Source organism: Triticum aestivum, chromosome 5A, assembly GCF_018294505.1.
Source record: "Triticum aestivum cultivar Chinese Spring chromosome 5A, IWGSC CS RefSeq v2.1, whole genome shotgun sequence".
NCBI classification, from domain to species: Eukaryota; Viridiplantae; Streptophyta; class Magnoliopsida; order Poales; family Poaceae; genus Triticum; species Triticum aestivum.
In genome coordinates this window covers 135,369,531-135,395,146 of record NC_057806.1, presented here as the reverse complement: position 1 = coordinate 135,395,146, position 25,616 = coordinate 135,369,531, and the positions used below count along the sequence as shown (strand labels likewise).

At 43.2% G+C, this 25,616-nt stretch overlaps 3 protein-coding genes across 4 annotated transcripts; 2 read left to right on the top strand and 1 right to left on the bottom strand.

The window, feature by feature from the left end:
* The first annotated feature begins 10,783 nt into the window (after nt 1-10,783).
* On the top strand, nt 10,784-13,277 carry LOC123102640 (protein RTF1 homolog). Its single transcript, XM_044524060.1, has 2 exons — nt 10,784-10,898; nt 11,000-13,277. The coding sequence occupies exon 2, from the start codon at nt 11,027-11,029 to the stop codon at nt 13,007-13,009; it is 1,983 nt and encodes a 660-aa protein (XP_044379995.1). The 5' UTR covers nt 10,784-10,898; nt 11,000-11,026; the 3' UTR covers nt 13,010-13,277.
* A 1,859-nt stretch (nt 13,278-15,136) lies between these two features.
* On the bottom strand, nt 15,137-17,868 carry LOC123102638 (probable 2,3-bisphosphoglycerate-independent phosphoglycerate mutase). Its single transcript, XM_044524057.1, has 5 exons — nt 17,437-17,868; nt 16,893-17,038; nt 16,539-16,815; nt 15,845-16,117; nt 15,137-15,765 (listed from the first exon to the last, which is right to left on the bottom strand). The coding sequence occupies exons 1-5, from the start codon at nt 17,743-17,745 to the stop codon at nt 15,286-15,288; spliced, it is 1,485 nt and encodes a 494-aa protein (XP_044379992.1). The 5' UTR covers nt 17,746-17,868; the 3' UTR covers nt 15,137-15,285.
* Nucleotides 17,869-17,947: 79 nt separating this feature from the next.
* On the top strand, nt 17,948-24,485 carry LOC123102639 (uncharacterized). 2 transcript variants are annotated; one of them, XM_044524058.1, is made up of 13 exons: nt 17,948-18,292; nt 19,350-19,436; nt 19,950-20,036; nt 20,320-20,366; nt 20,441-20,498; nt 21,062-21,175; nt 21,343-21,462; nt 21,857-21,901; nt 22,936-23,198; nt 23,276-23,465; nt 23,926-23,998; nt 24,085-24,211; nt 24,296-24,485. In XM_044524058.1, the coding sequence occupies exons 2-11, from the start codon at nt 19,364-19,366 to the stop codon at nt 23,970-23,972; spliced, it is 1,044 nt and encodes a 347-aa protein (XP_044379993.1). In that variant the 5' UTR covers nt 17,948-18,292; nt 19,350-19,363; the 3' UTR covers nt 23,973-23,998; nt 24,085-24,211; nt 24,296-24,485. The 2 variants fall into 2 exon arrangements, with proteins under 2 accessions (XP_044379993.1, XP_044379994.1); XM_044524059.1 differs by lacking the exon at nt 17,948-18,292 and having other exon boundaries at nt 20,310-20,366.
* The last annotated feature ends 1,131 nt before the right edge of the window (nt 24,486-25,616 follow it).

Sequence of the window (25,616 nt, the reverse complement as noted above, 5' to 3'; positions counted from 1 at the left end):
GGATGTTTTTGGGGTATATGAATATATATAGGAGGAAGAAGTAGGTCGATGGAGCCACGAGGGGCCCACAAGGGGGGAGGGCGCGCCCAGGGGGTAGGCGTGCCCCCTGCCTTGTGGCCTCCTCGTTGGTTGCTTGACATCCACTCCAAGTCCCTTGGATCACGTTTGTTCCAAAAATAACTCTCCCAAAGGTTTTATTCCGTTTGGATTCCCTTTGATATTCCTTTTCTGTGAAATACTGAAATAGGCAAAAAGACAACAATTTGCACTGGGCCTTGGGTTAGTAGGCTAGTCCCAAAAATAATATAAAAGTGTATAAATAAGCCCATTAACATCCAAAACAGACAATATAATAGCGTGGAACAATCAAAAATTATAGATACGTTGGAGACATATCAACCCATATCTACTCAAATCATGTGTGAAGGTGAGAAAATAACGATGCCCGCCGCGAGCCTCAACACTCATTGGACCGCACACATCAGTATGTATTATTTCTAACAAGTATGTTGCTTGCTCCATTGTTCTGAAGAATGGAGTCTTAGTCATCTTGCCCATGAGGCATGGTTCACAAGCATCAAGTGATTCAAGAAGTCCATCAGCATGGAGTTTCTTCATGCGCTTTACACCAATATGACCTAAACGACAGTGCCACATATAAGTTGCACTATCATTATTAACTTTGCATCTTTTGGCTTCAATATTATGAATATGTGTATCACTACGATCGAGATACAATAAACCATTTATATTGAGTGTATGACCATAGAAGGTTTTATTCATGTAAATAGAACAACAATTATTCTTTGACTTAAATGAATAACCGTATTGCAATAAACATGATCCAATCACATTTATGCTCAACACAAACACCAAACAACATTTGTTTTAGGTTCAACACTAATCCCGAAGGTAAAGGGAGTGTGCAATGGTGATCTTATCAACCTTGGAATCACTTCCAACTCACATCATCACCTCGCCCTTAACTAGTCTCTGTTTATTTTGCAAGTCCTGTTTCGAGTTACTACTCTTAGCAACTGAACCAGTATCAAATACTGAGGGGTTGCTATAAACACTAGTAAAGTACACATCAATAACATGTATATCAAGTATACCTTTGTTCACTTTGCCATCCTTCTTATCCACCAAGTATCTAGGGCAGTTCCACTTCCAATGAACATTTCCTTTGCAGTAGAAGCACTCAGTTTTAGGCTTGGGTATAGCTTTGGGCTTCCTTATGGGAGTGCCAACTTGCTTGCCATTCTTCTTGAAGTTCCCTTTCTTTCCCTTGCCCTTTTACTTGAAACTAGTGGTCTTGTCAACCATCAATATTTGATGCTTTCTTTGATTTCTACCTTCGCTGATTTCAGCATCACGAAGAGCTCAGGATTCGTTTTCGTCATCCCTTGCATATTATAGTTCATCACGAAGTTCCGGTAACTTGGTGATAGTGACCAGAGAACTTTATCAATTAATATCTTATCTAGAAGATTAACTCCCACTTGATTCAAGCAATTTTAGTACCCAGACAATCTGAGCACATACTCACTGGTCGAGCTATTCTCCTCCATCTTGTAGGCAATGTACTGTTAGAGGCCTCATACCAATTTCAAATCTTAGAACATCTTATATGTTCTGTGGCATTCAAAATGTTTTTGAAGTCCCGGTTCTAAGCCGTAAAGCATGGTGCAGTAAACTATCAAGTAGTCATCATACCGAGCTTGTCAAACGTTCATAACGTCTGCATCTGCTCATGCAATAGTTTTGTCACCTAGTGGTGCATCAAGGACATAATACTTCTGTGCAGCATTGAGTATAATCCTCAGATCACGGAGCTAGTCCGCATCATTGCTACTAACATCTTTCAACTTATTTTTCTCTAGGAACATATTAAAAATAAACGGGGAGCTACATCGCGAGCTATTGATCTACAACATAGTTATGCAAATACTATCAGGACTAAGTTCATGATAAATTAAAGTTCAATTAATCATATTACTTAAGAACTCCCACTTAGATAGACACGCCTCTAATCATCTAAGTGATCACGTGATCCATATCAACTAAACCATGTCCGATCATCACGTGAGATGGAGTAGTTTTCAATGGTGAACATCACTATGTTGATCATATCTACTATATGATTCACGCTCGACCTTTCGGTCTCAGTGTTCTGAGGCGATATCTGCATATGCTAGGCTCGTCAAGTTTAACCCAAGTATTCTGCATGTGCAAAACTGGCTTGCACCCGTTGTATGTGAACGTAGAGCTTATCACACCCGATCATCACGTGGTGTCTCGGCACGAAGAACTGTCGCAATGGTGCATACTCAGGGAGAACACTTATACCTTGAAATTTAGTGAGGGATCATCTTATAATGCTACCGTCGAACTAAGCAAAATAATATGCATAAAGGATAAGCATCACATGCAATCAATATAAGTGATATGATATGGCTATCTTCATCTTGTGCCTTTGATCTCCATCGTCATCGACATGACACCATGATCTCCATCATCTTGATCTTTATCAATGTGTCATCACATGGTCGTCTCGCCAACTATTGCTTTTGCATCTATTGCTATCGCATAGCGATAAAGTAAAGCAATTATATGGCGCTTGCATATTATGCAATAAAGAGACAACCATAAGGCTCCTACCAGTTGCAAATAACTTTAACAAAGCATGATCATCTTATACATTAAAATTTAGCATCATGTCTTGACCATATCACATCACAACATGCCCTGCAAAAACAAGTTAGACATCCTCTACTTTGTTGTTGCAAGTTTTACGTGGCTGCTATGGGCTAAGCAAGAACCGTTCTTACCTACGCATCAAAAACCACAACGCGGTATAGTGATTGCTTTTTGATCTTTAGAAAGAACCCTGTTCATTGAATCCGATTCAACTAAAGTTGGAGAAACAGACACTCAGCAGCCACCTGTGTGCGAAGCATGTCGGTAGAACCAGTCTCGCGTAAGCGTATGCGTAACGGTCTGGGCCGCTTCATCCAATAATACCGCCGAATCAAGAAACAACTAGTGACGGCAAGCAATATGTATATACCTATGCCCACAACTCCTTTGTGTTCTACTCGTGCATATAACATCTATGCATAAACCTGGCTCGGATGCCACTGTTGGGGAACGCAGTAATTTCAAAAAAAATCCTACGCACATGCAAGATCATGGTGATGCATAGCAACGAGAGGGGAAGAGTATTGTCCACATACCCTCGTAGACCGTAAGCGGAAGCGATATGACAACGCGGTTGATGTAGTCTTACATCTTCACGATTGACCGATCATAGTACCGAAAGTACGGCACCTCAGTGATCTGCACACGTTCGGCTCGGTGACGTCCCACGAACTCTCAATCCAGCTGAGTGTCGAGGGAGAGCTTCGTCAGCACGACGGCGTGATGACGGTGATGATGATGCTACCATCGCAGGGCTTCGCCTAAGCACTACGATGATATGACCGAGGTGGATTATGGTGGAGGGGGGCACCGCACACGGCTAAGGGATCAATGATCAACTTGTGTCTATGGGGTGCCCCCTGGCCACGTATATAAAGGATGGAGGGAGGAGGAGGCCGGCCCTCATAGGACGCGCCCAAAGTGTGGAGTCCTACTAGGACTCCCTAGTCCTAGTAGGATTCCACCTCCCACATGGAATAGGAAAAAGGGAAGGGAGAAGGAGAAGGAAGGAAGGGGGCGCCCCTTTCCCCAGTCCAATTCGGACCAGTCCATGGGGAAGGGGCGCGGCCACCCTTGAGGCCTTTCTCTCCTTTCCCGTATGGCCCATTAAGGCCCAATATGAATTCCCATAACTCTCCGGTACTCCGAAAAATACCCAAATCACTCGGAACCTTTCTGATGTCCGAATATAGCCTTCCAATATATTGATCTTTATGTCTCGACCATTTCGAGACTCCTCGTCATGTCTCCGATCTCACCCGGGACTCCGAACAAACTTCGGTCATCAAAACACATAACTCATAATACAAATCGTCACAGAACATTAAGCGTGCGGACCCTATGGGTTCGAGAACTATGTAGACATGACCGAGACTCATGTCCGGTCAATAACCAATAGCGGAACCTGGATGCTCATATTGGTTCCTACATATTCTACGAAGATCTTTATCAGTCAAACCGCATAACAACATATGTTGTTCCCTTTGTCATCGGTATGTTACTTGCCCGAGATTCGATCATCGGTATCTCAAAACCTAGTTCAATCTCATTACCGACAAGTCTCTTTACTCGTTCCGTAATGCATCATCCCGCAACTAACTCATTAGTCACATTGCTTGCAAGGCTTATAGTGATGTGCATTACCGAGAGGGCCCAGAGATACCTCTCCGATAGACGGAGTGACAAATCCTAATCTTGATCTATGCCAACTCAAAAAACACAATTGGAGACACCTGTAGAGCATCTTTATAATCACGCAGTTACGTTGTGACATTTGATAGCACACAAGGTGTTCCTCCGGTATTCGGGAGTTGCATAATCTCATAGTCAGAGGAACATGTATAAGTCATGAAGAAAGGAGTAGCAATAAAACTGAACGATCATTATGCTAAGCTAACAGATGGGTCTTGTCCATCACATCATTCTCTAATGATGTGATCCCATTCATCAAATGACAACACATGTCCATGGCTAGGAAACTTAACCATCTTTGATTAACGAGCTAGTCAAGTAGAGGCATACTAGGGACACTTTGTTTGTCTATGTATTCACACATGTACTAAGTTGTCGGTTAATACAATTCTAGCATGAATAATAAACATTTATCGTGATATAAGGAAATATAAATGACAACTTTATTATTGCCTCTAGGGCATATTTCCTTCAAAAAGGACTAAGGATATGTTTCTCGTTTATGGAGGTGACAAAGAGCTTGTCATAAATGGTTACGTCGATGCAAGCTTTGACACTAATCCGGATGACTCTAAGTCACAAACCAGATACATATTTATATTGAATGGTCGAGCTGTAAGTTGGTGCAGTTCCAAACAGAGTGTCATGGAGGGATCTACGTGTGAAGCGGAGTACATAGCTACTTCAGAAGCAGCAAATGAAGGGGTCTGGATGAAGGAGTTCATATCCGATCTAAGTGTAATACCTAGTGCATCGGGTCCAATGAAAATCTTTTGTGACAATACTGGAGCAATTGCCTTGGCGAAGGAATCCAGATTTCACAAGAGAACCAAACACATCAAGAGACGCTTCAATTCCATCTGCGATCAAGTCAAGGAGGGAGACATAGAGATTTGCAAGATACATACGGATCTGAATGTTGAAGATCCGTTGACTAAGCCTCTTCCATGAGCAAAACATGATCAGCACCAAGACTCCATGGGTGTTAGAATCATTACTATGTAATCTAGATTATTGACTCCAGTACATGTGGGAGACTGAAGGAAATATGCCCTAGAGGCAATAATAAAGTTGTTATTTATATTTCCTTATATCATGATAAATGTTTATTATTCATGCTAGAATTGTATTAATCGGAAACTTAGTACATGTGTGAATACATAGACAAAACAGAGTGTCCCTAGTATACCTCTACTTGACTAGCTCGTTAATCAAAGATGGTTAAGTTTCCTGACCATAGACATGTGTTGTCATTTGATGAATGGGATCACATCATTAGAGAATGATGTGATGGACAAGACCCATCCCTTAACTTAGCATAATGATCGTTAAGTTTTATTGCTATTGCTTTCTTCATGACTTATACATATTCCTCTGACTATGAGATTATGCAACTCCCGAATACCGGAAGAACACCTTGTGTGCTATCAAACGTCACAACGTAACTGGGTGATTATAAAGATGCTCTACAGGTGTCTCTGAAGGTGTTTGTTGGGTTGGCATAGATCAAGATTAGGATTTGTCACTCCGAGTATCGGAGAGGTATCTCTGGGCCCTCTCGGTAATGCACATCACTATAAGCCTTGCAAGCAATGTGACTAATGAGTTAGTTGCGGGATGATGTATTACGGAAAGAGTAAAGAGATTTGTCAGTAACGAGATTGAACTAGGTATGATGATACCAACAATCGAATCTCGGGCAAGTAACATACCGATAACAAAGGGAATAATGTATGTTGTTATTACGGTTTGACCGATAAAGATCTTCGTAGAATATGTGGGAACCAATATGAGCATCCAGGTTCCGCTATTGGTTATTGACTGGAGATGTGTCGCAGTCATGTCTACATAGTTCTCGAACCCGTAGGGTCCACATGCTTAACGTTCGATGACGATTTATATTATAAGTTATGTGTTTTGTTGACCAAAGTTTGTTTGGAGTCCCGGATAAGATCACGGACATGACGAGGAGTCTCAAAATGGTCAAGAGGTAAATATTGATATTTTGGAAGGTAGTATTCAGACACTGGAAGGGTTCCGGAGTGTATCGGGTACATACCGGAGTACCGGAGGGGTTACCGGAACCCCCCGGGGGAAGATATCGGCCATATGGGCCATAGGAGGGAGGCTAACTAGCCCACAAGGGGATGGTGCGCCCCACAAGGGAGGAGGCTGAATTGGTTTAGGGAAGGAGGCGCCACCCCCTTTCCTTCTCCTACTCCCTCTCCTTCCCCCTTTCCACCTCCAAGAGAAGGAAAAGAGGGGGGGGGGGCGAATCCTGGACGAGACTTGCATGCTCCCCCCGTGTGCACCCATCCGTGCTTCCGCATACGTGGGATGATTTGATTGGAACAAAATAAGGCCCGTCCCACCCCCTTAAAATCAAGGGGAGATGATTAGATTAGAAAGAAAAAAAAGAGAAAAAGATAGTCGTAGGATGGAGTGGGAGCACGGATGGGAGCATGGGGAGGGAGCAGGCAAGCCGGATCCGCGAATCCTACTAGGACTAGGAGTCCTAGTAGGACCCCCCTTGGCGCACCCCCTCTTGGTCGGCCGCCTCCTCCTCCCCTCCTTTATATATGGGGGTGGGGGGCACCCCAAAGGCACATCAATTGTTCTCTTAGCCGTGTGCGGTGCCCCCTCCACAGTTTACTCCTCCGGTCATAGCGTCATAGTGCTTAGGTGAATCCCTGCACGGATCACATCACCATCACCGTCACCATGCCGTCGTGCTGACGGAACTCTCTCTCGACCCTCTACTGGATCAAGAGTTCAAGGGATGTCATCGAGCTGAACATGTTCTGAACTCGGAGGTGTCGTACGTTCGGTACTAGATCGGTTGGATCGTGAAGACGTTCGACTACATCAACCACGTTAACCTAACGCTTCCGCTTTCGGTCTACGAGGGTACGTGGACACACTCGCCCCCTCTTGTTGCTATGAATCTCTTATATAGATCTTGCGTGGTCGTAGGAATTTTTTGAAATTGCATGCTATGTTCCCCAACAACATATGCATGGTCAACTATGTTGGATAGCCAAAATTCTAGCATAGCTTCACCAACTAGGTCCGCATCACATGATGGGATGATTATCTCATAAATCCCAAGCATACCCGACACTTCCTCGGCCTTTGGGCATCTGATAAGCAAGTGCAATACATCTTTCACCCCTTCTTACAGTACGTACATTGCCATGAGGCCTCGATATGATGATCCACCAAAGTAACACGACATGATATTGTTCCATGAAGATCTCTCCAGACAAATATATTGTCTTTTGCTGGACATTTCAATTTCCAGACAATACCCCAAATAGGATTAGAATTCATCAAATTCATACCATAGTTCTTGTTTGTTTTCTCCCGTGCTTATGATCCCATTTGGTGTGATATGCGGATAGTACTGTGAAAATCCCATTTTATTTTATAAAACTCTAGGCAACAAAATCGTCTATTTTATGGCAAAGGTGATGCCGAGTATTGTTTCCAGGCCTACTGACTAGAACCTGACCAGATCTTCATCCCACTATCCCATGCTAGGATCAATTGGATCCCCACCCTCAGACAATAAGTACCCACCATGGGTTTTGATCACTCTCCTTGTTCTGCATTTAGGAATCCGCGTGTCATTCCAAATATTATTTTTCTGACCATCACCTACTCTCCAAATGTGTTCATGCTTTGGAGGTGTTCACACCAACCATAATACAACCAATTAAAGGAAGCTCCTTTCCTTGAAGTTGCATTGAGCAAGTCCACATCAGGGAAATATTTAACCCGAAAAAATGGTTGCACATAGAGAATCTAGATTATCAATTAAGTGCCATCTTGCTTTGTCAATATTACCAGGTTCAAACTGTGCATATCATGGAACCCCATGCCTCTTTATATCTTTGGAACACACATCTTCCATCACACCATTCAATGCATCCTATCCTTGTTGTCACTATCACCCCACAAAAAGTGTGACATCACATCAATAATTCCTTTACAAACTTGTTTGGATTTTTAAATACCAAAACATCGTGTATGATGGTATTGGCTGAACAACTAACTTGAAGATAACCTCCTTATCTCCTGTAGGCAAAAGCTTCTCTTTCCACCCATTAATCATCTGCCAAACCTGATCAATTAAATGTTGTAAACAATCAAATTTACTCATGTTGGCCATGGTAGGTAGCCCCAAATATTTGTCATTAAACACTTCTGTCATAATGTGAAGTAGATCAAATTTGTTCCCAAATTGCCACATTAGTATTAGGACTAAAAAGATGCTTGATATGTTCACACTCACCAGTTTCCCCAGACACTCCACAACAAGATGTAAGGTAGTCTGCTAACTTGCTGCATATTGAATATTTGCTCTCATAAGAATTAAAGTGTTAACAACAAATAGAAGGTTTTAATCACAGATGCATTTCCTACAAACTTTGATCCCATTAAGACTGTCGGTCTCTTGAGCATCTAACAAAAGGGTTGCCAACCCCTCTGTGCAAAGTAGAAGGAGCAGGGCGAAAGTGGGTTATCTTGTCTCAGACTTCTCATGGGAGTGAAAGCCTCAGATTCCTTAGAGTTGAATCGAATGCGGTACTCTACCATAGAAACACGCAACATCACCAAATTGACCCATGCCACATAGAATCAATTTCACTCAGGAAAATCCATTCAACACAATCATATGCCTTGTGCATGCCCAATTTCGCCACACATAGTCCTTCTTTCACACCCCTTTAATTATTACTTGTATGGTAACTTCATATGCCACAAGAACATTATTAGTGGCAAGATGTCCTAGCACAAAAGCTCTCCGAATTACATCCATTACCTCTGGAAGTATTAATTTTAATCTGGCAACAAGCATCTTTGAGATCACTAACCACATTACACAGGCCGATGGGTCCAAAATGAGTTACCTTCTCTGGGGAATTTACTTTAGGACCATAACAATTGTAGTTTCATTCCATCAAAATGGTATAACACCGCAATTAACCAGATCATCACCAAGCATATGTCATAATCTTCATATCCCCAATATCAAATAGAGCCTTTAGAACCTCATCTCCTGAATAAGGTCCTAATATAGAGTTATTCATTAACCCGCCTTCAGGCATGAGATGATACCTCTTGGTTTGGCTGGAGAACTTCATAGGTATAAACATACTATTAGTGGAAAAAAAATCTGGAACTCATAAAACCCGAACGTTCGGATTTTAAGCATGGCAATCCGAACATTTTTCATGGCAACTTTCGTTCAGAAGAGGTTGGCAAACATGACAAATTTTTGACAAAAAAAACCGAACTGGAACAAAGTTGCCATGTGTTAACAACTAAAGTTGCCACTTCACATCAACTAAAATGCCATAAAAAAACGTTCCGGATGTATTGGGGGTAAAAAAACATGATTACTAAGGTCCATACCTTGCTTCCAAAACCACTGTATGGGAGGGGGAGAGATTAACATCAATCGTGTATACATTGACTACCATCAACCACAAGTCCAAAACCCAAAGAGGCAGCATTATAGCTGGCCAAACGGCTCGGGCCAAACAGGCCAGCCCGTGAGCACGCCGGCACGACCCGCTATGAGCCAGGCATGACATGGGCTAAACGAGTCGTGCCCGACAGCACGCCTTGGGCCGTGCCTGGCTTGGGCACGCGGGCCGGCACAACACGACCCGTTTAAATTTTTTATATAATTTTTAGATTTTTTTATATATTTATACCTAAAATATAGCCCAATAAGCCTAAAAAAACAGCCCAACATGCTGAATATGTGCAGCCCAGCGTGCTAAACGGGCCATCGGGCCGGCCCGTTTACTAATCAGGCCGTGCCTGGGCCAAGGAGCAGCGCCTATGGGCCGGCCCGAGACGGCCCGACTATTAAACGTACCATGGCGGGCCGTGCCAGGCCAGGCACGATTAGCACAGGCCGGGCCGGGCCGTTTGGCCAGGTTATAGCTGGCCAAATGGGCCGGGCCTGGCATGCCGACCCGCAAGCACGCTGGCCCGACACGTGATGGGCCAGGCCCGGCACGCTCTAATCGGGCCATGCCAGGCACGCTGCCTGCCTTGGGCCATGCCTGGGCCTGAAGGTTGGGCATGCGGGCCGACACGGCACGACCCGTTTATCTTTTTTTATTTTTTATACAGATTATATATATATAACACATAAAAACAGCCCAACAGGCCAAAATCAGCCCAAGAAACAACCTAGCAGGCCATCAGGCTAGTGGGCCATCGGGCCGGCCCGTGCTTGGGCCGGAGGGGGCAGAACGCAGGCCGCACGGCACGGCCCGACTAATAATCGTGCCATGGCGGGCCGGGCCGGGCTGTGCCGGCCCGTTTGGCCAGCTATAGGCCAGGTATAGGCAGCGTAATAATAAACGGGCCCGTTGTTGAGTTCTCTGCTGCTGCCAAGGCCCAACAACAGATCAGAACCCCTCCTTTTCCCCTCTCGTGTTCGACGGTGTCCATCGACCTCTCGCCGCCGCCACCGAAGCTCCAAGGTAATCCAGCAGATCTTCTTCCTCCCTCTCCACTTTTGCTACTTGGCGGAGTACTCATGGCTGTTTATTTCGCGATTTGCTATTGGGAATTGTTCTTGTAGGGGTTCTTGAGGAGGAGAGGAGGAGCGATGCCGGACCCTAACCTGGACGATCTGCTTCTCCAGGCCGCGGGTCGGACCGTGGGGAAGGGCGGCCAGTCCCGGCAGTCGAACCAGCGCTGGCAGCAGCACGGGCGCCGCGCTGGGGGCTCCTACTCCGGCGGGAGCGGCTCCGATGGCTCCGACGACGGCGACTCCGACTCGGACGTCGCGCCGAGCCACCCGAGGAAGAGGCTGCCGCCGGGCTCGCAGGTGCCGCTCAAGAAGAGGCACCAGACGGGGAAGGGCGGCGGCCGGGGAGGAGGAGGGTACGACGACGAGGACCCTGATGACGAGGGGAGGCGGAGCGGGGGTGAGGACTCCGACAGCGCGCCGTCCGTCGGGAGCGACCTGTACAAGGACGAGGACGACAAGGAGCAGCTGGAGAACATGACGGAGCTGCAGAGGGAGATGATCCTGGCGGAGCGGAGCACCAGGATCGACGACTACAAGCTCAAGAAGCTGGCACGGGCGTCCTCGTCCAAGGCGGATAAGGCCCGGAAGGACAGCCCTCCCCCACCGCCCAGCCGGCTGCGGGCCTCGGCCCGGACTGACAGGTCTGCCACCAAGAGCGCACTCGACGAGCTGCGAGCCAAGAGGATGAGGCAGCAGGATCCGGAAGGGTACCGTAACAGGTTCAAGGATCTGGTTCCCAAGAGTGGCGGCTCGCCTAATAGACGCAGGGCTGGAACCCCCCCGAGCGATGGCAGCAATGATGGCGGTAACAGGGGGAGGATGAACGACCATGTTGGGATTGCTGAGGATAATCGGGATGATGAGTTTGACGAATCACCAAGTAGACTTGACCCTCTCAAGTTTGATGATGTGAAGAGCATAACCCTTCGGAGGTCAAAGCTGGTGAAGTGGTTCATGGAACCCTTTTTTGAGGACCTTGTATCTGGTTGCTTTGTGCGGCTTGGGATTGGCAAGACAAAATCAGGCACCCCCAAGTACAGGCTGTGCATAGTTAGAAACGTGGATGCTAACGACCCAGATCGGCAGTACAAACTGGAGAGTTACGAAACATGCAAGTATCTCAATGTTGTATGGGATAATGAAGCTAATGCTGCTCGGTGGCAGATGACTCAGGTCTCCGACTCTCCTGTCCTTGAAGAAGAGTTCAAGGAGTGGCTTCAAGAGGCTGAAAAGAATGGCGTACGCATACCAACCCGGCAGGAAGTGCTGGAGAAGAAAGAAGCCATTATAGAGGCCTACAATTTTGTGTATTCAGCAGCTACTGTACAGCGGATGCTGAAAGAGAAATCAGCTGTGAGACGTCCTATGAATGTTGCTGCTGAGAAGGATAGGTTGAGGGATCAGTTGGAGATGGCCCTGGTCCGGAGGGATGATGCAGAAGCAGAAAGGATCCGTGCAAGGCTGAATCATCTGCAGAAGATTGCTCAGCCAATGTCAACTAATGAGAAGGCAGCAAAGTTAGAGGAGATGAACAGGAAGAACCGTGCTGAGAATTTCAAGAATGCATCAGAAATGAAAGCTGTTAATACAAGTTTGAAGGCTGGAGAGGCTGGTTATGATCCTTTCTCAAGGAGGTGGACAAGATCGAGGAACTATTATGCAGCAAAGCCAGAAGGAGAAGCAGAAAATGCTGAAGCCGCCAATGGCAACAGCGATAATGTAATAGCTGTGACGGAAGCTGTGAAGGGTGGGGTGCGAGTTGGTACAGCAGTCACAGCTTCAGCTCTAGTAGCAGCTGCTGAAGCTGGGAAGCTGGTTGATACCAACGCACCTTTGGATCTCGGGACAGAAACGAATCCGCTACATAATTTTGAACTTCCTATATCATTGGCTGTTCTGGAGCAGTATGGTGGACCCAAAGGTCAGTTTGAGGCCTACATGGCGAGGAAGCAGAAGATAGAAGCAACGATGGGTTACAAAATCCCTGACAATGATGGAAGGAGGCATGCTCTAACTCTGTCTGTGAGCGACTACAAAAGGCGACGTGGTCTTCTTTGAAGGATATATCTCTGCTCAATGTATCTGTCCTCTTGGCAACAAGACTTTCTGCCCGCTGTGACGAATTGTCCAGACCAGTTGCATAAATACATTTCATGGCACGAGACAGGCGGATTGTGCGTTTATTTTCATAAATATATAGACCTGTACGTCTGAAAGTGTTGTTGACATTTCATGGCGTTTTTTGGGGCAAATACATTTCATGTTTGTATTTGTGGATTGCATCAGTTCCTTTGAATCCTATCAGTTGTTGCTCTTGCTTAAAACAGTGGATGGTGCCAGGTGGAAATGTTCTGTTTCTGTATGTTTGTTATATGTTTTTTCTCTTTCCTGATTGACCTGTGAATGTTTTTTGGTCTGTAGATTGGTTTGCATTGTTAGTTTGGTCAAACCCAATGTTGATTTCGATGTATTTCGGCGCTCGTGTTGACGATATTCTTGGTGTTATGCTTTCTGTACGGCTCAAGGCAGTTGTAGCTCGGGAGTCACTGATGTATTCACGTTTCTGTACGTATGAAATGACAGCTACTGTATCTAGATTTATGCTTATCATTGCATTCTGAATGCTCTGCTCCAATACAAGTCTTTGCGCAATCAAGATATTTGTATCACAAACTATAGCTGTTGATAAATGAGAGAAAGTATGTTTCTGGCATGAACAGCGCATTCTTCATATGGACCGGAACGTAGTGACAAATTCTTCTTGCCAAGCTAAATAATGCTACCCAGGATCCCAACCTAACAACTCCATTTTTGTCCAAATTGCGGAGTAAATGTTCTTCTAGATGTGGTATTCCTTTACTGATTTTTTTAGCGGAGCCCTGGCTTGTTGTATCCGTTTGGATTTCATATTTCCGGATGTGAAAAGAGGTATAAATATCTTTTTCATATTTCTGGATGTGAAAAGAGGTATAAATATCTTCATATACCAAACGTTCGCTAATTAGTACCGCGTCTTCAAAATTATAACCTTTCCATGGCATATCAGCTACTAATACGTTTTTCCTAAAGCAAGTTCGCCTCCAATTGTAGCAGCTCCTTCTGCTAAAATTTGTTCTTTTTTTAATGGATTTACCCCGTGGAACTCGGGTTTTTTGGTGCATACAAGTATTTTTGTTAGAGCGACGGTGTTAACTAAGGGAATACTTATAGTCTTCCCACTACTTGCATATTGTTGTGTAACTTACACCGAAGGCACAGGGAATTACGCAAAAAGACTACATATGGAGTCAGAAGTTTCGTAAGCTTAGACTAACAAATGAGTTCGTACGTTGCAACGGATGAAAAAAACACTTCCTAATCTAATAACCATGAGTCCAAAATTTAATAGGTCTATGTCATTTATTTCAACACATGGCATCCCATCTGTGTTTCTATTTATCTTTCTTCCCATTCTCGTCGACGCTGGCCTTAGTGTTGACATCAATACAACACGTTTCATAAGACGTTCCCTCTCGGCATACGATGCAAATGAACCCGTGCATTGCAACGGATGAAAAAACCCGTGCATTGCAACGGATGAAAAAAAACACTTACTAATCTAATAACCATGAATTCGTAAGTTCATATCCTTTATTTCAACACATGGCATCCAATCTGAGTTTCTATTTATCCTTCTTCCCACTCCCGTTGACGTTGGCCTCAATCTTAAGACGTCTCCCTTTCGGCATAGAATGATAAATCTATTTTTTCTGTGTAGTTTATAGATACTGTTTTTGTTCCCCATCCTAGTTTTGCCGAAGTGTTCATTTTCAATTCGGAGCGGCACCGCTATGAAGGAAAGACTGATCATACGCTATTGATTAACATTTCATCGTAAATAGCATTTTTTAAAATGGTTAATAGTTAAAAATAATATCATATTCAGATCCTACATATTATTCTAATCAAATTTCATATATAACATGTTAAATTTCGAGTTAGGGTTAAAAAGCTATGGATTTTTTAAAAATTGATTAATATGTACTACGGGTTTATTACCAAAAATTTAAGGGGATTTTCTGCAAAATAGCATGACGGACCAAGAATACCTATTTCTTTTATTAGTAGGTATAGATATAGAAAAAAGAAGTTTCATAAGCCAGACGCCTCAAAAAAGGAAAAAGGAAAAAAAAGGGCTTAAACTTATGATTCAAAGCACATGTCATTATACCTCAACCATGATAGATTTTATTCGTATCATATTAAGCTGGTTCTGTGCCGTTTATCCATTCGTCGTTATTACAAAGAAGCTTCGCGCCCAAAGATCAAGTACAATGTTAGCAATCAAACTGGCGTTAATCATTCTTTGCTTTCATGAACTTCTTGATGATGCCCATCATCTCACTTCCAGGGAACCGCCCAAGGCAGCCCCTTGCAGCAGCAATCTCGGTGTATTCACACACTTTATCGCCGCTAAAAGCTTTACGCTCTTCAGGCTTGTGTTCCGCTGGTTCTGAATCATCGGTTAAATCTTCTCCGGACTTAACCGAAGGCAGTGGGAAATCGTCGAGGGGGGTGTTCATCACATTGTCCTCCCCAATTGCTCCCACAAAATCTCTCAGCCGGCATATCGCAAACGGGACAGGTTCGAAGCTGTGGTCTCCGTACTCAACCGGAGTAGAGTGGTCTCCAGTGACACAGAGGAAGTACTGGTACTGCCCGGACTTCTCAGCTTCCCACAGGAGCCTTGCAAGCTGACCAATAGCCCGGTCAACAGCTTCCAGGCCTCGCACCTTTAACTTGACAGCCTTGTCATGGCCAGCATCATCAATAGCCTGCATTAACGTTATAAGACAAACTATCAGCATCACACAGTTAATACTAGTTGTAAAGAGAGCCTATATTTATGTTAACCTTGATGTGCAAGAAACCAAAGTCATATCCGTCTTCTCTTCCGGCTTTATATTCATCCTCTCCAGGCACAAAAACACGAGGTGGCGTGTCCAGAGGAGCAGAGAGTGCCTTGGCTATAGCTTTTGCCTTGGAAGTTAAGAGAGTTCTATAATCTCCAGTTGCTCCAGGTGCTTCAAGGATATCAATGCCCAATGACAGCCCCAGCCCGGCTATGATCTTGGTAGGAGCTACCATGCACGGCGTGAGTCCATGCTTGGTTTCAAAGGGAGGTACCTAGTATAGGCGCATGCCACTTCATTAGAATGGAAGTCAAGTAGCATCAAGTTCCAGCAGGGAACTCTTGCATGCTTTAGATGCGAAACTCTTATGCTCGTAGGAGTAATCTTCAATAGATTTGGAAGAGCCAATGTAGGTGTTGGCCAAAAGTATGTTCCTATATGTGTTATGATGACAAGATACCCTAAGCTTAAGTTGGTAAAAAATCAACATTAGAACTCAAGAATCAGATCAGGATTATACTTATTTTGATGGGATTGAACCATGGTACTCCAAAGCAAAGAGCATTGTGCAAACCTTTCCAAACCTATTAAATTTATTCCTATTTATTACTGCAGGAATTATCAATTTATCACGACAGATAACACCCCATTCTAGGAATTAGTAGTTGCACGAGACAAATATTGAGTTCACTAACCTCAATCCGGATACCACAGCCTCGCAATAGCACAACATTAGCAATATTCTTCCCCTCGACTGCACGCTTTGCATTGATGGGTTGAGAAACCAGTATACGCGTGATCTCCTTAGAGAGCTCGTTAACCAAAGCTGCGGTGTTTTTGGCTTCTTCCGAATCATCCAAAGGTTCAGCCTTTAGATGCAAGCGGTTGTCTTTCAACGGATCAGTTCCGGAAATGTTTCCACTTAGCCTTGGTCCTTTGACAACCACACCACATCTGTGCTCAGTAGCGTACCTGTAGAAAGGTGTTAATTATGGTAATAGGAAAAACAGTAATAACACATCAATGCTCAGTATGAATAGGTGGTGCACCTGACTCTCACTTCATATTCGGGAAACGATGGAAGCTTCATCCCATCTAATGCAGCACAGAGGATTGGGCCTTCCTCCTCAAAGTGCCTATCCGCCCTCCTGCTGACGATAACCCCCGTGCTTTCGTCCAATGTAGCAAAGTTCGACTGTGTGGGTAAATAATTCAGCAAAGGGAAACAATACATTCATCAGTTCAGACACACCGTTTACTGCATGGCTTCAAAAGTACTCCCTCAGTAAGTAATGATCTAAACGCTCTTATATTTCTTTACGGAGGGAGTGCCAGTCTACAATCCAGGGCAATAATTCAGCAAAGGGAAACAACAATACATTGTTAGTATGCAAAAATCTAACAAGAAAGGGCTCCAGTTTAGTAAAGGAATTACAAGACCAGTCAATGATCTGAACCATTAACAGTAAACTACCTAGCAATACTCTATGAGGTAAGCTAAGTAATTAGAAATAATAAGGCACAAGAGCGTACTAAGGCTGATATACTGCTATAAGAAGTAAGAAATGTAATCAACCGTCGCCAGAACCAGACCTTGAAGGCGATGTCGCCCGGGGCCATGGCGAGGCCGGCGCCCATGGACTCGAACGCGCCGCGGCCGCGGTAGTATACGCGGGGATCGTACCCGAGGAGGGAGAGATGCGCCGTGTCGCTGCCGCAGGCGAGCCCGGGCTCCACGGGGTCCATGAGCCCGACCACCCCAGCCGCCGCCACAGCGTCCAGCCGCGGTGCCGCGGCCGCCTCCAGCGGTGTACGCCCGCCGAGGGACGGGATGGTCACGTCCCCTATCCCGTCCACCAGCACGAACGCCACCCTGCTCCTCGCCCCCGCCGCCGCCGCCATCGCCGACGCAAAGATGCCGCCCTCTTTTGCTTTTCCCTCCTCCCCTTGCTGCCGCGGCGAGCAGCTAAGCGGCGAGCGGCGCTGGCTAGGTCGGACCAGCTACGTTGGATCCGGACCCAGACCAGGCGTCCCACCCGGTCGGTTCGCTCGTTACAAGAACCGACCGAGGCCGAACGCCTCCGCCCCAAATCTCCAAACGCTTGGCGCTCGCTTCGCCTTCGTGCGCCTATTCCCCTCCCCCTCGCCGCCGGCGATCGCCGGGATCCTCCGCCGAGCGTAGGAGATCTCTCCGCGCCACCTTGCCGCTTCTCCTGCGTCTTCCTCCGCCTCCGGCTCACTTTTTTCGCGCTTTCCTAGTCGCGGAATTTGGCATGTGACAAGTGGGATTGCGAGGGGGAAGGAGGCGCCCGCCGGCGAACAGTCCTACCGGCGGAGACGCCTGCGGCGCCAGAGGGCCACCGATTGACACCGAGATTTCCTCAACATCCCCTGATTTTTTCGGCATTTTTTGAGGGCTCGGCGTCGTCCAGGAATTCGGCTATTGCAGGTGAGGCACTTGTGAAGTTAAAAGAAAATTTCCCGTGTGTTTTTTACTGGGGTCAGTTCGTCAAAATTTAGTCGTAATTCGATCTAACTCCGTGATTCGTTTTAGTGAAGCCCTGACTTGTGAAACAAGTTTTTGAGATTCCTAAGAGTTTTTTATTCGGAATTTGATCTCAAATTTGAAATGAATTAGCGACTAGTGGAATGATCATAGGTGTATGATATTCGGATTGTCACATTGTACATGACACTGCTTCGCGTGCTTTGCCTGTTAGTTGCGCACTTATCGTTGTTTGAAACGTTTAAGTGTAGTGTGATCTGAAAGTAGGAGAGGACGTAATGGTGGGGAGATCAAACTTGCATTCGGGGCACACATTTTAGGATTTCATTAGATTTGCCGCAATGTGAGAAGCTGGATGGGGAATGTCAATGTAACATCAGTTCAATTCTAGGTATTTTTTTTACAGTTTTGGTTTAACTCTCAGGAGTGTGAAAAGATTAGGCCCCGCATGCAAATGGAACTTACGCAATACTGGCTGATAAGTTGGCGAGGTGACAGGGTATTGAGTTAACAGTACTATATTCACAATTTTCATGGCGATGCTTAGAGAGCTTGGAGTTTGAATTGTCAGCGTAGGTCTGTGATTATTTTTGTTCATTGTCTCAGCCTTGAATGTTTAGGATTTAATTTCATTTTATAAATATTCAGAAAAAAATGACATGTTGAATTGTGGACATCAGCAACTTCTAGTGCCAAATGTTTTTAAGTTTGTTTCTAGTTATGAAATGCGAGCTGCACTTGTGTTGTTGAAATTTCCCATTAGATTTGTTCATGAATCGGTGGCACATGGGACACCACATACCGGTGACATATCTGCGCATCCGTTTTCTCCATGGAGAGACTAAATGCTGGAAAGACAATGACCAGGCATATAATCAAACTACTAGTTCTGAATTAGTGAACGCATTGCAAAGTTTCTTGCAACATGATATCACCCACATCCAACTTTGGATGTTTGAATAAACTTTAACTAATATCATGTGCATTTGGTTCAATGTAGGTTGCTATTACAAAATGGTCTGCATGGCTGGACATTTTAAAATGGCTTCTGTGCTGAAGCTAATGATGGAAAATCATGCCACACCTGGTAAACTATAACAAATGAGCTTCCATTTAGTTTATTCTCTTGATTTTATTGGCGGATCCCCAATTCCCCATATCCACCAGAGTAAAACCAGTAGCATTGGTATTATAAAATTCAAGTCATGATGCCTTTCCAGCTGTTTTCTTGATTGCAAAACTATTGGTTTGTCTATATAATATAGAGGTCAACATGACTTCAGTCTCCAATATAAGTTTCCATTTTCACGAATACCTGTGACCTGTATACTTATTATGTCTCCGTTTACATTATCTCTGTTTGGAGGTAGTGTAGTGACCTTAGAAATTTCACCATCTGTATGCAAGGTTATGTTTTTTTTAATCATATTTGGAGAACTGAATTTCGGTTACTTGCCTCCATATTTCATTTTGCTGGATTTTTTAAACATAGCTCTCATAAGAGAATAAAATAAATGCTCATTGTTTGAAAAACGTATATAACTTAAACCTTCTGGGTATTTGAGAATGAAAATAAGATTCCCCCCTGACATATTGGCAGATGAGGTGATTAATGAGAAGGGTGCTTCACATATCCTACACAAGCAACTTCTTAGCGCACATGAACCAAATTTGCTTGATGAAGATGGTAAGTTCCTTCCATTTCTTGAACCAGGAGATCAGAGACTCACACACTAACATTACAACTTCTGCGTGCCTTTATCAGTGGCACTATTTTTCTAGCAACCATTTTTATTACTCAGTTTTGTCTGATGTGTATTTTATTTGATAACTGATCAGTTTTTCTCAGTTTGTTTCTCGGCTCATATACTACATGTCATGTTTATGTTGTGACACACAGTGCCATTATATTGTATTCACATTGTAAAGTTATCAGTTGACGCCACAATTTATGATTTAGTTATGTGCAGATATGCATATATTCGGATCAAAACCTATGGCTGATCCATTGGACCTGGTATTTTTTGATAAATCTAGATTCCCCCTTTTTCATTTTCTGCTTCCAATTTGAGCTAACATCTTATATTGAAGGTCCGCTGTGATACATGCCAGAAGCCTGTTAAGGCCAGCCATTATGCACCTCATGCAGGTATTGTTCAACACGTTACACTAAACACTGTTTTGGTGTAATTTAGTTCATATGATAGCATGACAGTGAATATGACTCCAGACTAGTCAGTGCATAAACTACATACTGTTTTGGTTGGAAACAATGCTGCAAACATCTATTTAGCATGACTCCAAGCTAGTCAGTGCATAAACTACATAATTTGCAGTATGTATATCCAAAAGGCCCCATGTCGTTGTGTTGTCATAATTTGACTTTAGTAATGACTATTGGCACAACCACTCTATTATTCATCATGCAACTGGCCAATAATGTTAATCAACATAGTAGTGTATTGTGAAATAATTCATTTATTTAGGGCGGCGTTATTCGTTCGATTACTATATTCCGTTAAAACGTACAGACAACAATACTTGACATGTTATATACCAAAAGTTTGAGTTTTCATGGTTTTTGATTTATGACTGTTCAAACCTTCCTTGTTACACATTTGCTTGGCGTGACTCTAATTAAAGTTACACTTTCCTTACAATGTGAGTCCATTGAACTGATCTGGAAGTTCATTGATATTTTGACTTCTGCAGAGCGATGTAGCTCAGGGAAGGTGAACCCAAACGATTCGATGGGTGTAGAAGACGATGTTCATCCTATGAAGCCTCCAAAGAAGGGCAGGAAAATAAAGCTGACAAGCAATGGAAGTATCCGTGTTAATAGCTTATGCGAAACAATTTGATTCTTGTTTATTTACTTTGGGTGTCTACGTTACTCTGCTATATGCATTTTTTATGTTCAATGTTTTATCTTCATATCAATTCCTTGTTATATGGATTTCCGTTCGAAGTTTTGCTGCCTTGACATCTGATAGATCAAAAGGTACATATAAAAGTGAAATTAAAGTCTCAGCCTGAAAATAAGAACATAGTCAATGACTTTGAGTTGACCAATGGAAACGAGAGCAAACATTTAAATTCTATTGCTGATCAAAGTAAGTGGTACTTTCTTTCTAATTCAATCTGGTGAAGTTTTTATTCTACTTCATTTGATGTTGAATAGTTTCTTGAAACATTTCACCTTTGTATGTACTGCTGTTATTAGTATTGCCTCCACGTTTGTGGTTTGCATTAGCTTGTGATCCTCCGTGATACATATTTCTAAGCCCACTTTTGTTTAGATGTGAAATATGTCAATCCAAGTCCATTATCTAGAGAAATTGATAGTACGGACTACAGAGGTAGCAGATGTGTTTGACTCTTGGGTTGCAGCTTCACTGTCGGGATAGATGTTTCAATTGGTAGCTATATAATGGTTGTGGCAAGGACCAACTTTCTGGTCAGGTTTTAATCGTGCCATTGCTTATTTTATGCTTCTTTGTTGTATAGGGTTCAAAACACCTGCCATCAATGCTCCTGAAAGTCGTTTTAGAGGTACAATGTACTTATCAGTATGCTTATGTTTTGTGCCGCTTATGTTTTCTATGCACATGCATCTAATCATGCTAACGACCATTTTTGGGAGCCAAGTTTGGTCTTAAACACGGAATTGGTTGGCCTTTGCAGAAATAATTTCCTTATTCGACAGCATCCCCTTTATACGTCCTATAAATTTAAAATCAGTCCGCCGTGCTTCAGCAAATGATATGATTTGACAGTGTCAATCAAAATATTGTTGATTTTGTGATGTCTCAGTGCCAACATGATGTCTGGAGTTACTCGCCAAAAAAAAGGAGAATGATGTCTAGGAGTGAATTTTACTTATGTTATTCTTCTGGGGTTGAAGCTTAGAAATGCAGCAGTTGATTATTGTGAGCAATGCAAATATTTCTTAATTGTAGTTAGACATAGTTTAATCATCAATAATATGAGCTCCTACGCTGATGCCCACCCAACAGCTTTTTCTTCGATGGGGTTTCCAGTTTCAAATGCTACACGGATGTCGGTTTGTTTGGTATCAATTCTGGTTGATCATCATCACATTGACTCTTTCACTAGCAATTTTGTCGTCGGCAAAATCTTATTAGAAAAGCACATTAGAATATACGTGAAATATATGGGACTTGAATAATACTCCCTCCGTCCCATAATATAAGATTGTCTTGCAAGCTGTTTTAGCTTGCAAAACGATCTTATATTATGGGGCGGAGGGAGTATATGTAAAATATACTATACTAGTTTTTCACAAGGAAATACTTACATGCTAAACAAATGAATAAAATATACATGAAGGGTCTGTGTTACGCGAGGATCCGAGTGGGAACCACAGTTTCTTGTTCGGGTCCTATATTATTTCACATTGGCTTGGCTGTAAAACTTGCGCCTGTGTCTAGCTGGGGGCACCAATAACCTAGCAAATGATAAGTTTCTGCCTTCCAAGTTAAGGCTAACATCATACTGTTTTTTAAGTTTCTCTGCAAGGTAGTTCTTATGAGATGGTGTTATGATTTCTTCATTTAATTTATCAGATGTGCCAGCTCCTCTTGCTACAAAAATGTATCATTCACGGGGAAACTACCAGCTTCGATTGGAGCTTGCTCAGCTTTACCGTGAATCATGCGCGGAGCAGTCACACAGCTATGCAAGTAATACAACTGCAAACTCGTCACAGAATAATGGGTTGGTACCATGTGATAATTCAACATTACATGGTTCTGATGATTCGGCATTACATGGTTCTGATAATTCAGTATTACATGCTGCTCGGAACAGCAGCACTCCTCAAAAAAAGGTTCGGGGCCATCTCCTTGTGATCATAGGCGCAATATCTTAACATCTTCTGTTACTGAGTGGTGCATGTTCCCACAGCTTCTAGATCAGCTGCCTGCAAGCACATCAGGGTTGTGCTCAGGAATCTCTCCACAATTATCATCAAGCGGGCCAAGTCGTCTGCAGGCAACAAAAGCTCAGAGAGCAGACACTCCAGTATCTGCAGTTAGAAATGAATTGGGAAGAAGCAGGTGCAACAAAGCGGCAGTTCCTTCTTCAAAAACCACAGGTTAGAGCTGGATTTTAATACTTTTCTTTGTCCTGTAAAAAATAATTTGGCCATGTCGAATAAGTAATTAATCTGCTCATTATTAGTTGCTACTTTGTTGTATATCTTTTGATACTTTTACTGCTAAAATGAACATGGGAAGCATTTAGTTAGGGAAGACGTAATCATCACATGATTCATGATCCAGATCTGCATGGCAAATAATTTCAGGCATTTAATTTTGGTGTAGTTCTTCAATAATAAAGCAACAGTTTTTCTTTGAAAAAACACTAAAGTATCATGGTGTGCTTCAGTTCTGATATAAACTAAAGAGCAATTCATTTGTACCCTTAATCATTACAAGAATGTTTGATCTAATTTTATTGGAAGGCTCTTGTACCAGTACCTTTTTTTATGTCTCGAAACCTGCAGAAAACAAATGAGGCGTGCTTACATCATATTATTGATTTCTCTTCTCTAGGCAAAAAGAAGACGCAGAAGCAATCTAACGCTCTACCTGCAAGCTAAGCCTCAGTAGAGTAGCCCATTGATTGGTATTTACCTTTTTACTTTGTTGCCACGAATTTCAAATCTTGGAATTTGGTGCTGAACAATGACTAATCTTGGATCGGTCTCACAGGTTGTTCATTGGTATAGCCGCTTCATTGGTGAAAGTAATAGAGTATTTCATTTTGTTCATTTAATATGAAATTTGTTCTAGTCGGAATGACTTTGGGACCGGACGATCTGAATACAAGGTCATTTTGGTAAGTCTCTATCTGGAATTCAGTCCACAGTTAGCGCTGCATGTATATCTCATATAAACTTGATGTCATCTGTTTTTTCTGTAGGCTTGTTGACTCTTGTTAGAAGCTAACCACAACTCGTTCCGGCCCTGGTGATGTAACTAAGTGTAGATAAAGTATCCGCGAAGTCCTTATGTTTATGTGCTCCCCTTGTTATAAATGACATGATGAATGTCCTCCAAACCAGCAGCAGCATTGGTTTATTTATTTATTAGAATATCATCGGTTGCTTTCATGTTTTTTGAAGGTAAAGCCTCATGGCACTTTTATTCAATCTTTGGCAGGGTTATGTCGAGTAGTACATGCCATAACAAGAAACTGGGAGCTCCATCTACCCAATCATAACTAGTTTTAGAATCATAACAACCCCTAGCAGGATAATGTGCTAAACCATAAGCTTCCCTGGGACAATGCCTAAATGAAATCCATGAGCTAAATATGTAAGCAGTATGCCAAAACTGCTGCATAAGGACTCCATATTTCAATCTTCCCATTGCTAGCTTCGACCAGCTCCAGGCAATCGGACTCCATCACCACCTTGGTACAGCCGACCTTATATAGAGTAATTTCAGACCGCGAATTCCAGGTGATGTTGTAGAGCCAAGGATTCTGCAGTTCGGGCGTTTGAGAGTATGATCGAGATTCTGATGGCCCTGCCATAGCTTTCGTTGAAAATTCCGAAGAATTGCAATGATCACGCCCTCCTCCATCATCAAAGAAAGAAGCATCAATATTTATTTTATATGATCTTGGAGGAGGTTTCTGCCATCTTGCTCCAGGAACGGGTGTAGTCAGGACGAGATGCATGATTCGCCGTAATTGCTTGAATAGTGTTGTAAAACGAGATTGAATGAAAGTAATGGACTATTAGTCCGGATTTCTATTGATTCTCAAGTATATATACATCTGGAAGAGGTGGGAAGAAGATGTGCCTGTTTGGAGGCATCCCTCAATAGAGAGAGGAGACATGACTATTCGGGGTTGGACACACTAATCTTGAGAATCTCCCCCCAAAACCCTGTGGAAAAAATATGAGGAGAATAGAGTAGATATGTTGCTAAAACTCCTTTAAACCCAATGAAAAAAGAATAAGGAGAAAAGGTGCAACATATAATGATTATTGTCTCCTTGATAACTCATATGAGAAAACCTTTGAGAAATGAGAAAACTCATTGGTGAGTTTGGAGAACAATAAATATGCTTTGTATACTTTCCTTTAAAAACCTCAGTGGGGAAAAATAGAAAGTATTGCATATGTCACCTCATTAAACCTTTTATGAGAAACTTTGAAGGAAAGCTCATAAGGGAAAAGAGTGTGATCTAATATGTCATTGAAAACTCCTTTAAAAGGCAGTGGCAAAAATAT